The sequence below is a fragment of the Sander lucioperca genome, chromosome 3 (assembly GCF_008315115.2).
Source record: "Sander lucioperca isolate FBNREF2018 chromosome 3, SLUC_FBN_1.2, whole genome shotgun sequence".
Lineage (NCBI taxonomy): Eukaryota > Metazoa > Chordata > Actinopteri > Perciformes > Percidae > Sander > Sander lucioperca.
The window spans coordinates 11,879,203-11,893,599 of NC_050175.1; the positions used below are offsets into that span (position 1 = coordinate 11,879,203).

The following is a 14,397-nucleotide window of genomic DNA, read 5'->3' on the forward strand; positions in this document are numbered from 1 at the left end:
TGATAAATGTATAGAAGACTTTGGGCTGCAGCACACATACAAAGTGTGTAGGCTATGGTGTGGCTGATTTTACTTCTTTAACGTGTACCTCAGATATGGAGTTTCTGGAGGTGTTGACTGAAGGCTTGGAAAGAGTGCTGCTGGTCCGAGGTGGAGGGCGAGAGGTTATCACCATCTACTCATGATCAATTATTAGTTGCTACACCTTAGCATCTGCCTCATCAGAATGCATTCCGCCTCTGGACAGGAGGCAGCACCTGCTTTGCTGCCAGACAGTTCTGGGTAGACGCATGAATTTGACACTTTTATAGTAAAGTATGGATTTTTCAGTACGAAGGAGTTTTTTTTTTTATTCATGTAGAATACTGGGACACACTAGTGTACACCTCCACCTGTATGTTCACAACTCTGCCATTCTTTACGAATGAAAGCTGTTATGTTGCTCCTTCAGAAATCAATACTTTAGATAAGCATTTTCTTGTTCATAGGTCACAAATACCTCTTCATATGTGATAATAAACCTATTTTTGAAAGACTATGGCAGACTATCCTGACTGAGAAGTACACATGTTGGTAGAAGAGTTTTAATAATATGCCAGATTTTTATTCTGAAACAGCTCTTCGATTATTTTAGAAGCACATCTCTATTTATTTATTTATTTTTTTCAACATTTCCCCACTGAGATAAAGTAAATGTTACTGTGGCTATTGAACACCGCTCGCTTGACATTGGTTGTGCTGTAAAGGTGGCATGCCAGAGATCATAAAGCAAGTTTTCAAAACTAATTATAATTTATGATTTTTTTGGACAGATATTTGTTTTGTTAATATGAGAGAAAAATGTATATGCATGACTTTTGAACTGTTACATTTGTACTTTTTCTACAGACCTGGAAAGCTTAAAAAGATGGCTTAATTTAAAGTTATAATCCCACTTTTGATACTATTTATGGTCTGCATTTTTGTGTAATAGCCATTAAACATATACACACTGAATGGCAATTGTAAATACCTTTCTATTTAGTAGTTTTCATTGTTAGTAGTGGAGGCCGCCATTCCCTCACTGGATGATAATTAGCTTACTACACATAGCTACAACGTGAGTTTGTTTGTTTGTGCTGAAAACAAATACACTAGTTGGTATTGTGTTGTATTTCTGACAAAGTAGCTGCTCAAGGAGTATTAAACTTCCTTGCTTTTACCACCTCACCAGGTGTTGCCAAATCAACCCTGGCTGAAATCTTAAAGATTACAACTTTAAACAATTCTGATCTCAGCTACATGAAACTTTCAGACACTGTTTTGTGTATTTTCCGTTTTTTTTTTTTGTTTTTTTTTATAAGAAGTTGATTATGATAAGTATTTCAGTCCAGAATGCAGTGTAGAGAACAACTGTATGTAGACTAAACGATCTGTACAAGCTAAGAGTGTTTTATTTGTAAGGGATCAACCATGACAAGCTGTGCAGTTATTAAAAATGTATTTCACAATGCTAAGAATGCTCCTGGTATTCCCTTCACTTTAATAAAAACAGGCAATATTTTAGAGAAGCTATGAGTATTTATTTTTTTAAGGGTGATGAGGCTATTACGTAGTGGTTATGTTTAAAGTGCTCATATTATGCTTTTTGGCTTTTTCCCTTTCCTTTTTTGTGTTATATATCTTTCTTGTGCATGTTATAGGTTTACAAAGTGAAAAACCTCAAAGTCCACCCCAAAAGGGACTTACCATCTCCAACAGAAAACACTGTTCACAAACTTCAACAAACTCTTGCAGCTACTTACTTACTCTCGAGCTCTACTGTAGTCCAGCCTTTACTTCCGTGACGAACGTGCATCACTTTGTAACACACGTTATAATGCTCACCTAGCTGCTATGGTGGCACGACCTCAAACTCAGCTTCTGACTAACTTGTAGTGCTGACCTAGTTACTGCGCATGTGCGACTCCCAACAAAGATTGAACAGAAGTGGGAAGACCTACTTGGTAGCTAAAACGGAGAATTCAACACACAGGGTGAAAAGAGGAGCTGCAGCAATGTGCAGTACAACAAAAATATGGTGTTTTTTGAAAATTAAACCATGTAAACCTATTCTGGTACAACCTACTACTAAATACAATTATGAGCCTGAGAATGAGCATAATATGAGCACTTTAAATCATGTATATGGTGTAGAAGTTCACATCAAAATGAGTTTACCAAAGTAAATTCCTATACACTTAGTTGGCAATACATAAATCTGAATCTCACCAAGGGAATGTTTTCACACTGTTGCTTTGTTCTACTGTTCTAAGTTTAAGATTGTGTTTGTTAATTCTATGTGCAACAGTTTTCTGTTCGGCCAAAGGGCAGAATAGCTCACACTAAAATACACACTATGTTTTGTAAACCTCTATAATATTTTATTATGCTGTAAGATCAAATAAAAAGAACATCCATTTATAAACTGCTCCCCCTGTACTATTTTGTTGAAGAGCCTCATAAAATACCTTAAAGTAATATTATAGAAATAAATAGTTAGTGTGATATTAATATGAGCATAATGCAACATTGTACATTTAACTGCAGTGTAGCTAAACTGTTTACCTAAGCTATACGCGCCTAGTGACCTCACCACCTGCTCACTGGTCAACAATAGATACAAAAACCCTTAACAAACAAAAATTAAAAAGAGAGATTTCAAAAACTTAAAAGTGCCATCTCTGCAGTTTTATTAATCAGTGTCATTATTCTTTCCTTAATGTCATATGTTTCATAGTGATAATTTCAGCACAGGTACAACTAATTCAGCAACAAATTAAATGTAATAAATACGTTCAAAAAATGTATGGTAAAGTGCCTTTCAGAGGACTGGACACTAATTTATATGTAAAGCACACTGTATATACAGAGGTTGGCACTTAAACTGCCTCCCAAATGGGGCTACACATTGAATGCTTTTTTTGTATTGTACAGAAAGTGATTCACCCCTTATCTTTACTGACCTGTGGAGCGCTAGGATAACCTGCAAATGGCTACATCAAACTCATTAAGCTCTCCTTATTTATATAAGAAAAATGATGCACTTTAAAAAAGAAGTAGCTGAACTGAGTTTCTACACATTCATTCAATCATAAGTAGGCTGGAAAGCATCAGAGGTATGACCAGGATTAGCAGACCTTTTGGTCCATTTTGGGCTCTGGAGGAGGGACTCATGTCAGAAGGCCTTCTTGGATCAGGAGGTCTGAGGACCAGCCTGCACGGGTTCTGCACTTCCTTTACGGAGATCTGGACCTCGCTGGGCCGGTTCAAACTCAACCGATCTCTGACCTGGGAGAAATAAAGTGAGACAAGAGACGGAGGTGATACAACGTTTCAACTTTTGAACTCAGACGTGCTGTCGATTTAGTTGAGAATATTTTCAAACTTGCAGTGCAAACAAAGCAATTTATGTATAATATATTTTAATTATAAGTCAATCTTTCTTATTCTATATACACAATGTTCCACTTCCGGGATTGCTCCGGTGCCACCATAAATTCCGCCTGATGTCCCTCATGTAGGCCGGATGTCCCTCATTTAGGCCGGATGTCTGTTGCCTTGTGCTTCCTTTGTGTTCGCATTCTAAACTCCTGGGGATTTATGAGGACTATGGTTAACCTTTTCTCAGATCTCTGCAGGGTAAATCCAGACAGTTAGCTAGACTATCTGTCCAATCTGAGTTTTACTTTTGCACGACTAAAACAACTTTTGAACGTAGACATGTTGCACCAAAACAAGTTCCTTCCTGAGGCTATTTTGCAGAGACGCCGTTGCTCTATACGGCGCCCAAGATGATTGTGATTGGTTTAAAGAAATGGCAATAAACCAGAGCATGTTTTTCTCCCATCCTGGAATGCTGTGTGGACTAGCCAGACAAATCTTTCAAGGTCATCTATTGCTGATGTTTTGCTGAATCTGAAAATGTTATTTTGGTCAATCTAGTTTTTAAAAAATGGCCACAAATTCTTGAATAGTCCATCATAAAATAAGGTGGTTAAGTGTTTATTTACTGTACGTCGGGACAGAAACGCATTTTGTTTTAGAAAGAATACAATATACAGAGTCACATATTTGATACGCACTAATGAAATAACACATACTGTGGACATTTTCTATAAAACATACAGCCTTTAATCCTTCATTATAGCCAAATCACTCCTGGGGCAAAGATATGGAGTGAAAATGTGCCGTTCAGTTACCTACCTACCCCTCATTTATCAAAGAAGGCTGTTCTTTGACATACAATATATTAATCTTCAAGCTCACCCTTTCCACCTCCTCGAACACGCGCAGGAAGTTCCTTCGAAGGACATCTGCCAACTCATTCTCGGTCCAGTTCCTTTGCAGGAGTTCCTGGATTAGGGCAGGGTACTTTGACACATCTTCTAGCCCCTGAGGAAAGCTGTTTACAAAAAACACATTAAATTCTTGGATATTACTTTGCAAAAGAAACCACTCATTCTGACAGTTTTGATTAGACTTAATACATTACTTATGTAGCACTATGAATAAGTAATACAAGTACTAATAATAAACACATATAAATCTAGTCCTTCAATATCACTTGTTATGTGACATTCCTGTTTGGATTCTGTCTGTATGCAGGGGGGGGTGGGGGAACAAATGCCCACCATTCTGCAGAAAATCTTCTGCAGCAGCTCTCTCTTTATGCCTGTTACAAGTACAAAGTTATTGCTTTTTTACCATTTTTCAGCCTGTTGACAGCTGAGACAGCCAAATTGCTGATATCATGACAGGTTAACAAAAGTACAAAATTGATCTGGAGAGAGCCAGAGAGAAGTGTGTACCCTACTGACATGAGCTTTGTATTTCAGTGTCTATGTGTGTAGAGTGTGTTTCTGAAGATCCCCACTCATCCTGGTTCTAGGATAGATGATATGTACACTACCGGTCAAAAGTTTGGGGTCACTTAGATATTTCCATTCCACTCCATTATAGAGTGGAATTATAGAACTATCCATTATATCCATTATAGAATACCAGCTGATCTGAGTGGGTGGCTGATCTTTAATGTAATATCTACATTGCCCATTATCAGCAACCATTCATCCAATGTTACAAAGGCACATTATGTTTACTAATCTGATATCATTTTAAAAGGCTAACTGAGAAAACATTGGAGAACCCTTTTGCAATTATGTACATAATGTAATCTGAAAACTGCTGCCCTGGTCATAAAAAACAATGCAACTGATATCAGCTGGTATTCTGTCTATAATGGAGTGGAATGGAAATTTCTAAGTGACCCCAAACTTTTGACCGGTAGTGTAGATTTACCGTCTTTTGACTTTCTAGCTATCTGTATGTTGTGTTTGCAGATGGACATATTTTTTTTTTTACCTCACAGCACCTTCAAAGTCCCCTCCAATTCCTATCGACTCAGCTCCAATCACATTCTTTATGTGATCAAAATGGTCTGTGAAAACCAGGGGGAATAAAAAATCAACTAAGATATTAAAAATACAAATTACAGATTTACGTCATGATAAAAAAAAGACAACATGGATGCCTCACCAGCCACACGAGAGATGTTTGCTTCATCACTGCAGGATATGAATTTGCTGTGGAGATTCACCATGATCAACCCCTGTTTCTTTTTCTGAAACACAATACACACATGTCACTGCCAAGTCTAGTGAATAAGAAGACACACATAGTGAAGCATTAACTAAAATAAGCTGTGTGTAAATTAGTTTTTCAGACACAAGTACAGAAGCCTTTATTTCTGTCTCATTTACATTGACTAGTTGTAGTGGTAGAAGTGGTAAACATCAGGCTTATGCTTGTCTTATCTCAAACACCCTGTAATAACCTTGTGCCGCAGCAACATACACACAAACACACACACACACACACACACACACACACACACACACACACACACTGTCCATGCCAAATTTACCGTAAGAAGCAGATTCAAAAACTGGTGTGGATTTAATTATGTTTTTGTTATGGGTATATGTGAGCCAACATGCTGTTATAATTTTGTGAGAAGGGTTTAAAAAACTGTGCTCTAACTCCTGGTGCACGCCCAATGGATGTTTCTAATTTTATACTGACATAAACATTTAGAATGATGCATTTTAATTGCATTGTGAAAAAAAAGAGAGATATTCAAAGAAGGGTGGGGGCTTGGGGGAAAGAGAGAAGGAGCCGACACGTTCAGAGTGCAAAACGTTGATACTAATGGTAGATAGCCGATACTTAGCTTAAAAAAAAGTCAGAGTACATTCAGGTTTGATTCTTTGATCATCAACCTCATAACAACCAAGATAAAGCAGTTTACTGTAAGTCTCGCCCACAGCACAACTGTTGTTGAAATTGTTGTAAACTTTGGAGCCTTGGCTCGTACAATTTGTTTAATGTCTTATTCTAACAGCTTACATTATGCTGGAGGAAAAACACTCATCATTAGTGGCTTCAACCAGTTGGTATGCTTTTTTTCAGAATGTGAATCATTGTTTTACGTTGGAAACTGTAAATCATAATTACTATCAATGAATCAGTTACTTGATTGATAATATTTCATCAAGCAACTAAACAAGCAATATAATTACTCAATGAATTGGTTTTCCTACCAGATCATGCAGCAACCAGTCAGGTACGTTACGGCCATGGCTACAGATAGAAAAGGAAGATGAATGGCTAAAAATAACAGGAGCCTTGGAATGCTTCAGTGCGGCCCAGGCTGTGTCCCAAGAAGTGTGGGAGAGGTCCACAATCATTCCCAGTCTGTTCATCTCCTCCACCACGGCCTCAAAAACACATTCAAAAGCCATTTACAGTATCATGGGAAGATAGGAAGTCAATGGAGCCGACAACAGGAGACGCTTGCGTGCACATTATGTAAACACACTCATGAAGAGAGCAATCAAGGAAGTCCTACATGCTGCTTTTGAGAGGGCCAAGTCAAAGAGGAAAAGCACTGTCAAAATGTGATTTGAAAATAAGTTAACATTGTACAACGGCATTGCTGACTTGAAAGTCCAATTTGGGTTACAGCAATTTCTCTTTAACTTTAAATAGCCTCAAGTCAAGAAAGCATTTTGTATGCAGAGCATCAAACAAGTTCAAAAATAAAAACTGTCATATATCAAATAATGGGTTTCTCTCTTTAAATCAAATTGTCATCTTAAATATACAGCAGATGTCATGTTCTAATACTTTCTCAAGAAACAGCTGACCAAAACAAGCAAATATGCTTTGTTAAATGTGATGAACGAAACAATTATGTACAGTTGTTTTGTTTATATAACTGAAGATTAAGCTTACCTTCCCAAAGTGTGTCAGGCTGTTGTTCTGTCTTTGATAGATGTTATAAATTTTTGAGGATGATTCCGCCCTGCAATGAAAAACAATATTGTCAAAAACACAAATCATTAAGTGTTGTAAGACCTGTGTATCCTTCACTACCATGAAAATAAAATATACTTAAATAGGTTACTGCACCATTTAGGGCATCTGGCTGGGGCACATTAAGCTACATGCAATGTCAAGTTACAAAAAGTAGTAATACAGTTTAATTTGCATAGAAGGAATAAAATGCAAAAAAACTAACAAACATTCAACCTTTCCATTCAGTCAACCCTGTAAATAAACCCCTAATCTAAATATGTAGCAACAGAAGCTTATGGTAAAGGGATAGTTCTGGATCAGGTCTGAGCCAATGAACAATGTCAACAGACAAAATTATTAAAGCTTTAGTGCGTAACTTTTTTATATTAATGGACGTCCGTTACATTCAAGCCATTGCCAAATGAGTTGATGCAAAGCTAATTAAGACTATCAGCTCCACAAAAGTCTCCCTGTATTTCTCAGTATGGCTATGTTCAGAAGATTGTGGCGTCCGGCAACTTTCGCCCGCAGAAACTCGATTGAAGATAATTCATTCTTAATCCTCCGTGTCCTCCTTGGCTACCTGCAACTGTGTGGAGGAGGGGTGGGGGCACGTGCACAATTATAGAAGGCTTGTATTACGTGGATGCGCCGACAGTTTTGTCCTTACTTAGAATTTCTCATGGGGGCGACAGAAACTACACACTATAGCTTTAAGAAACAAGTATGGCTACAGTAGCTTTATAGGAAGTTTAAATAATGTAATATTTGTATTGGATCAAGAGATCCTGTTTTGCTGTAGCCCTTGTATTGATACTATGTTGAGTCATGTGTCCATCATTGCGTTTCTGCAATATATAAATCACATGTAGCATTCTAAGTAAAGTAATACATTCAGAATAAATCTACTACCAGGGTGTATTGCAGGTATGTGTGAGGGTCATGGAGCGGACCCCGAGCTGATAAAACATCCGCAGGGCTGGCAGGCTACTGTCAATAGAGTGGCCCCCCTCAATACTTATTAGACAGGCTATCTTATGCTTCATTTCAGAATTCCTGAGCTCTGCAATGACAAGACATACATGTATTACAAATACTGTATACACATTATCCAAAATGAATGCCTCCAACCAAATAAAAAAAACCTCTCCTGGGTAAAAGAACAAATCACAATTATTGTTTGTGTTATGATTACTTGTTAGTGAGTGTGTAAGATTCCATTCCTTACTCAAAGTAATGAACTTCTTGGTATGATGCAAAGATCATTTTAACTTGAATGGCTCTTTTCCAAATGGGAACTGTAAATAATATATACATTAGAGTATGGATTCATGAATGTATGTTTACTATACATTCATGCTAGAAACAATGTTTTCAAAATTATAATTATAATTATATATATATATATATATATTCCTATTCAGATAATCAGCTAGATTTAATTCCTTTTTCATCTCATAACGGTTTTGTAGGTAAATTGTCTGCAATGCAATGTCGAGTTGTACTATACCCTGAGCAGATGTGACCAGCTCAAAGTCCTGGTACTCAGTGCACATGCGTCTGACCACATCTATTTGTTCCAGAGTCAGCCTCACGGCATCCTTCTCCTGGGCCCCACACAGTACATAGACTGCAAACATCTGACAAAGAGACAGGGACGTGACACAAGAGAACAAGAGAGACATTTAAGTTATTGCGGTGAATGTCATTCTAGGTTTGGTCTTTCCACAACATAAACTCAGTAGATGCTGTTATTCAAATACTTTAGAACAGATAAGTGAAAGACGGAATGAATTGCAATACCTGTGCCTGTACATGGCCTGCTTGGAGACGGGTGATGTCGGTGGCCACTTTGCTAACATTATAAAGGTCAATTTGGCTCAGCTGATTGTTGTGAAGTATCCTCAGCTGGAGAGCTAGGTCATTATGACTGACAGATGGAGAGAGAGGGTGTAAGGAAAAGGGAAGGCATGGAGAGGTATTTTCATTTCAATTCCATTAATTCATGTCCACAAATGAAACTGCTGTGTAGACAAGGCAATAACCATCCTTTACCCATCAATAAGAGGATATCTGGACATCAAGTCATGTACTCTCTCTCTCTCAGAGTATCCAGATATCAAACAACACAGAGAGGAGAAAACCACCAGATGTTTCAGGGACTTCATCCACAAGCCGCTTGAAGCACTTATCACAGTTTTCCTGGAAGGCATAGTCTGATGAGAGAAAACACACCAGTGCATTACAGTTATATCTGATAACAACATATTAGTATTATTATTATTATTTTTAATATACCATTATAGACATATTACAGTGACTGCTAGAAATTAAAGATAATAGCATCATTGTAAACTTACTGCTTCACATCTCATGCTATGATAAATCCTTGGAATACATTACACTATAACTGATGGGATTTAAATCCCCCATGGTATGATGGGATCGTGTATTCTCTCACTACTTATTAGAACAGAAACACAGTGACGTTAAGTCCACACTGAAACAGTTAAAATATTGTTTAGGTGGTAGAGCTCATTTGATATGCAAATTCACACTGGACAGTAAAACATGATGCATCCTCATTTTCAATAACAGTTTGTATTTATAAAACCGTGAAACAGTTCAATTTAACAATAGACTTACCTGCCAGGTGGTTAAAAAGCAACTTGTTGATCACCTTGTTGTAGCCTACAACTGCACACAAGCGGTACGAACTTTCTAGCTCTCTGCCCAGCTTACTCTCCGCCCCAGCAAAATACAGAACAAACCTATACAAACTGGTCGATGTGCTGAGTGCTGCATTCATGTCCTGGCGGAATAAATATAAATACACAAAGTTTCAGTTGTCTGACGTGTTTAGCCAACAGGCACTATAGGCGACTTAATGCTGGCATTAGAATGGCAGTGACAATTACTGTATCTCTCGATGGACTTGAACTTCTCTTATCGCCCCTTCTTCACTTTCAAAGTCTTGCACGTGCATGTGTTAGTGTTGCAGTGAGTACAGTAACAATTGTTACAGATCGGATAAACAAATTGCTTAATGGCACGATGAAAAACAATTCAATCTTTAATGTTCAGTCTTTCCATGGGCAATTTTATTCATCTAGCCTACTTACAGTAATTATGTATTTAACTGCGTTGCCTCTCTCAGAGTGAGGAATTTACGAGGAGCGTTTGAAGGCACCGTGGAGACCTGTGGTTTCCATGTAAACGCTACCATAAAAGGCCCCGTGCAATCAGCGTTCGTTTTTTATTTTATTTTTGTATACATTTGGCACGTTTGCAGGTTGGCACCGATGATTACATTTACTGAGCTACCATGTTTAAGATTGACAACACTTTTAGCCGTCAAGAATCACTCAGCAAATACTGCTAACATGGCAAGCGGAAGTGACTAATGACTAATGAAAGCATGCCCTTGGTAAGTGACAGAAGTAATTAGTCGAACGATAAGCACGCACATTGAAATACCGTATATGTATAACGTTAAGGGCGTTAACGGATATCAGGGTGGTTGACGTTTTAAGCTGGAAAAAAGTTTCTGAAAAAAAAATCAGATATTAGGCATGGAAATCACTTAGTCCTGTACTGACTTTCCTATTCGCATAAATATGTATGGTCTTTTAGATTTTGTATTGGAATTCATATTTATTCACTAATTAGTTGTGTTAGAGACTAAAATGGTCATATGGTGTGACATGAAAGTTATTGTGTGTAAAATTATAATGGGGTATATTTCTTTTATGTGAGTTAATGTATCATAATCTTCTATCATTCTTCATCAAGATCTAGCATTTCCTTGTGCAAATGTATTACATTTTACAGTATATTTCTTCATCAATACACAAAGTAAGGCATTTGTCCTCAATCTTTCAATAAGCTTCATGTTAATTTTGACATACCTTATAAAAGACTGAAAATGCTTGTGACTTTTGCTGACCCCATTTCATATCTGTTCCATTGAGATTTGTATGATTTAGACCCCAAAAGCCTTTTTAGTTTCATAATTTCTTGATGTCACACCAAATTATATGATGTTACGCCATATGATAAACCACACCACATAACAATATGTTAATGCAAAAATGTGTATTATATGTATTTCACAAACAACAAAAGACAGTTTAAGACAGGTATATCACATAAAGGTTCACTGTTAAAAATCACAACTGCGTAAAACAGACTGTTATAATATTGTATAGCACTTGGGTTTCCTGAGTTTTTCTCTTCTCGATGGGGTGGGCTTCAATCTGAATGTTTGTAGTTCCCCTTTGAGTTTATTCTCTTCATATATGTTAAAAGACAAATTCAACAATGTATTCAGATATTTAAAAACATATCCTGCATTATAATCAGATGGAATTGTTGCAATTACGTATAGTGATAAAGACAACGTTAATATTACTGTTGTCTTTAACACCAGGATTTATTTTCTCAGACTACTATTGCTATTTAGAATGTCAAATATGTACCTTTTGCATCCAAGGCTGTAGTGTGATTGAGTGAGTGTGTGTGGGGGTGATTTCTGTGTTTTATGTGTGTGTGATTCACCATAGGTGTACATCTTAAATAATAAATGTTAAAACATGTTAAATATTTCAAAATATATATTACACTTAACTATTAGTTAAACATATGTATGAAAAAAAACCTTATTTATGTAAGAAAATGCAGTTTATATCGTATAGTGTGACAAATAAATCATATGGCGTGACGAGAAAACCTGGTCACACAATATGATATGGGGTCACACCATATGAAGTTTCATGCACTTAGCAGAACAATGAGTCTTGTGGCTACTGCTAGCACCAAAATGATATGCTCACTGCAGCATGGTAACATAGATTTAAAGGTAATATTGACAAAAAAGTAATTTACTTTTGACATTTTCCTGTAAAATGGGTCACACCAAAAGACAATGAAAATGGGTACTGAAGTAGGAGTGCTGGAAATACCTGATTTATTGAAAGAAATTTGAGAGATAACTCACCTGGAAAACTTTCCACAAAAAGGCCATGTCACGTCAAGCGCCCATCAACAGATTGATAGACCTAATAAAAACAAAACGTCTTATTTTGCTGATACCCACAAGCTAGATGTTAGACTATATGTCCTTCCTGGCCACCGTTCTTGTTTGGCTCAAGTATGTATGTTTGGAAACACGTTTAAACTTTGTGTTTTGTTCGGTTTGTTAGGAATCAGAAAGTCCTCTAAACAGGGGTAGCATACGTTTTGTTAAGTACATGCTTAACATTATATTGGTGACTGGAACTTATCAGCGGGCAATTATAGCACCCATAATAGTGTTGCAAGCTCCTGCACTAGGCTGGTGTTCTTTTGCCCTGGTAATATAATATGGATGACTTGTGCTGCTGAGTGCCAACCAACCTGTTCCAACAACATTGGATAAAAACAATATTGGGAGGTTTTGCGAGTTCTGGGAGAATGGTTGGATTCAGTTTTGAGTTACTGCCATTTTGGGGATAGAAGGCAATGCACCTTTATGATCATTTGGGTGGGGAGGCCAGACAACTCTGAAATTGTGTATCATCCAGGTAGCCAGAATTCAGGAGCAGATGCTCTTTCCAAACAGTATTCAGGACGCTCTTTCCAGGCATTATTCAGGACTTTTCAGGATATTCAATGTTCTAAGCCCTTATTTGATAGCTCCTCGACTCCTCGGTCCTTGGCTAAACCGGAAGTTGTTCTGTCCCTCCTCGGTGAAGGCTGTCTCAAAGCTCTTATATCTGCCCCGAGGAGCGAGCATCGAGGAGGGATCACCGAGGAGCCATGAGCTGCTCTTGTGTATCCTCGGGAGGATACACAAGATGGGTGGAGTTAGCAACTCCTTCAGCTGTATGGCTTCCGGGAAGGCTGCTCTCGTGTATCCTCGCCTATAGCTCCTCAGTGATCCCTCCTTTATGCTTGCTCCTCAGGACAGAAATAAGAGCTTTGAGTCGGCCTTCACCGAGGAGGGAACAGAACAACTTCTGGTTCAGCCGAGGACTGAGGAGTCGAGGAGCTATCAAATAAGTGACATGAGATGCAGCTAATGTGTCTCTCCCGTGCTTCCTCGGTGGGAGGGATTAAGACGTAAGGAAGGGCAAGTAGAGGAGTTGAGGAGGCAATTTAAGGGGTATGAGATGCACTGTAGCTGACCAGTGCTAGCCCCCAGCATGATACTACATCTAGCTTTCCCTCCTTTGATATGGCCACCCTAGCAAGTCTTCAGCAAGTAGATCCGGTATTATCATCTTTCTGAACATATTGGCTTTAGGGTGTAAAGCTTTGTACTGTTGGGAAGAGAGGTTGCAGGAATGTCTCAAGTTCAGGGTTGAACTTTTGAGGCAGAAGGACACAGAGAGGTAAAGTTGTTGCTATTGGCCAGGATTGTTTTAAGGATGTTGAGGCTTGTAAACATTGTATTGTTTCTAAAGCATTATGGAGTGGCATTTACAGGTCACTTGAAGTGATTGCTGGCTACTCCCCTGACTTTCTTATGTTTGGGAGGGCCTCTGTGGTCCAACTGAATATCAGGCTGGGGCAGGATAGGGATGATTTTCAGGGTAATGTGGATAAATGGGTTGAGGAGCATAAGAGGACTTTTCACTTGACATAGAAGTTGTGTTACTGATAACATAAAGGGATAGTTTGGATATTTTGAAGTGGGGTTGTGATACGTATCAATAGTGTGACTTTGGTGTTTTAAAAGAGTTAGGAACTAACAAAACTAACTAACTAAATTGATCGAGGTAGCGGTACACCAGCAACTAAAAATGACTAAAATGAATACATTTTTGTCAAAGGAGTTTGGTGGCTTTGAAAAGTGCACTATACAGCTTCAGTTTCACTGTCTTAAAGGGCTGTTTCATGGCAACGTGAAGCAGTGCACATTTTCTAAAATAGCATACCCTTAACCTGATATGCATATTTTTATGTGGTCCTTTTTCTAGGTGGTTAAACTATATTTGGCTGTGTGGCCCCATCCACAGCAGTATATTGCTTAGCTTCCTT

At 38.0% G+C, this 14,397-nt stretch overlaps 2 protein-coding genes across 8 annotated transcripts in view; one reads left to right on the forward strand and one right to left on the reverse strand.

Moving 5' to 3' along the window:
• The window catches only part of slc12a4 (solute carrier family 12 member 4), a 26,073-nt gene extending 24,577 nt beyond the window's left edge, over window positions 1-1,496 (forward strand). For both annotated transcript variants that reach the window (XM_031281426.2, XM_031281427.2), the window contains exon 24: window positions 94-1,496. In XM_031281426.2, the coding sequence (XP_031137286.1) occupies window positions 94-185 (92 nt within the window). In that variant the 3' untranslated portion in view covers window positions 186-1,496. The remainder of the gene's footprint in view (window positions 1-93) is intronic.
• dpep2 (dipeptidase 2) lies at window positions 1,335-10,201 on the reverse strand. Of its 6 annotated transcripts, none has more exons than XM_031281429.2 (13): window positions 10,024-10,201; window positions 9,810-9,837; window positions 9,738-9,771; window positions 9,433-9,593; window positions 9,181-9,307; window positions 8,888-9,017; window positions 8,290-8,440; window positions 7,315-7,384; window positions 6,621-6,797; window positions 5,557-5,641; window positions 5,383-5,458; window positions 4,288-4,423; window positions 1,335-3,309 (listed from the first exon to the last, which is right to left on the reverse strand). In XM_031281429.2, exons 1-13 carry the CDS (start codon window positions 10,184-10,186, stop codon window positions 3,103-3,105), a joined length of 1,545 nt encoding a protein of 514 aa, XP_031137289.1. In that variant the 5' UTR covers window positions 10,187-10,201; the 3' UTR covers window positions 1,335-3,102. The 6 variants fall into 6 exon arrangements, with proteins under 6 accessions (XP_031137289.1, XP_035855174.1, XP_031137288.1 ...); XM_035999281.1 differs by having other exon boundaries at window positions 9,433-9,596; XM_031281428.2 differs by having other exon boundaries at window positions 9,810-9,840.
• Between the last annotated feature and the right edge of the window lie 4,196 nt (window positions 10,202-14,397).

Coding starts and splice junctions, on each gene's coding strand:
- dpep2 (XM_035999280.1), bottom strand. CDS start 10,186: ATGAATGCAGCACTCAGCACATCGACCAGTTTGTATAGGTTTGTTCTG. Junction 9,597..9,737: donor ATAGCATGAGATGTGAAGCA/GTAAGTTTACAA, acceptor GTTTTCTCTCAT/CAGACTATGCCTTCCAGGAA. Junction 5,459..5,556: donor AAACATCTCTCGTGTGGCTG/GTGAGGCATCCA, acceptor TGGTTTTCACAG/ACCATTTTGATCACATAAAG.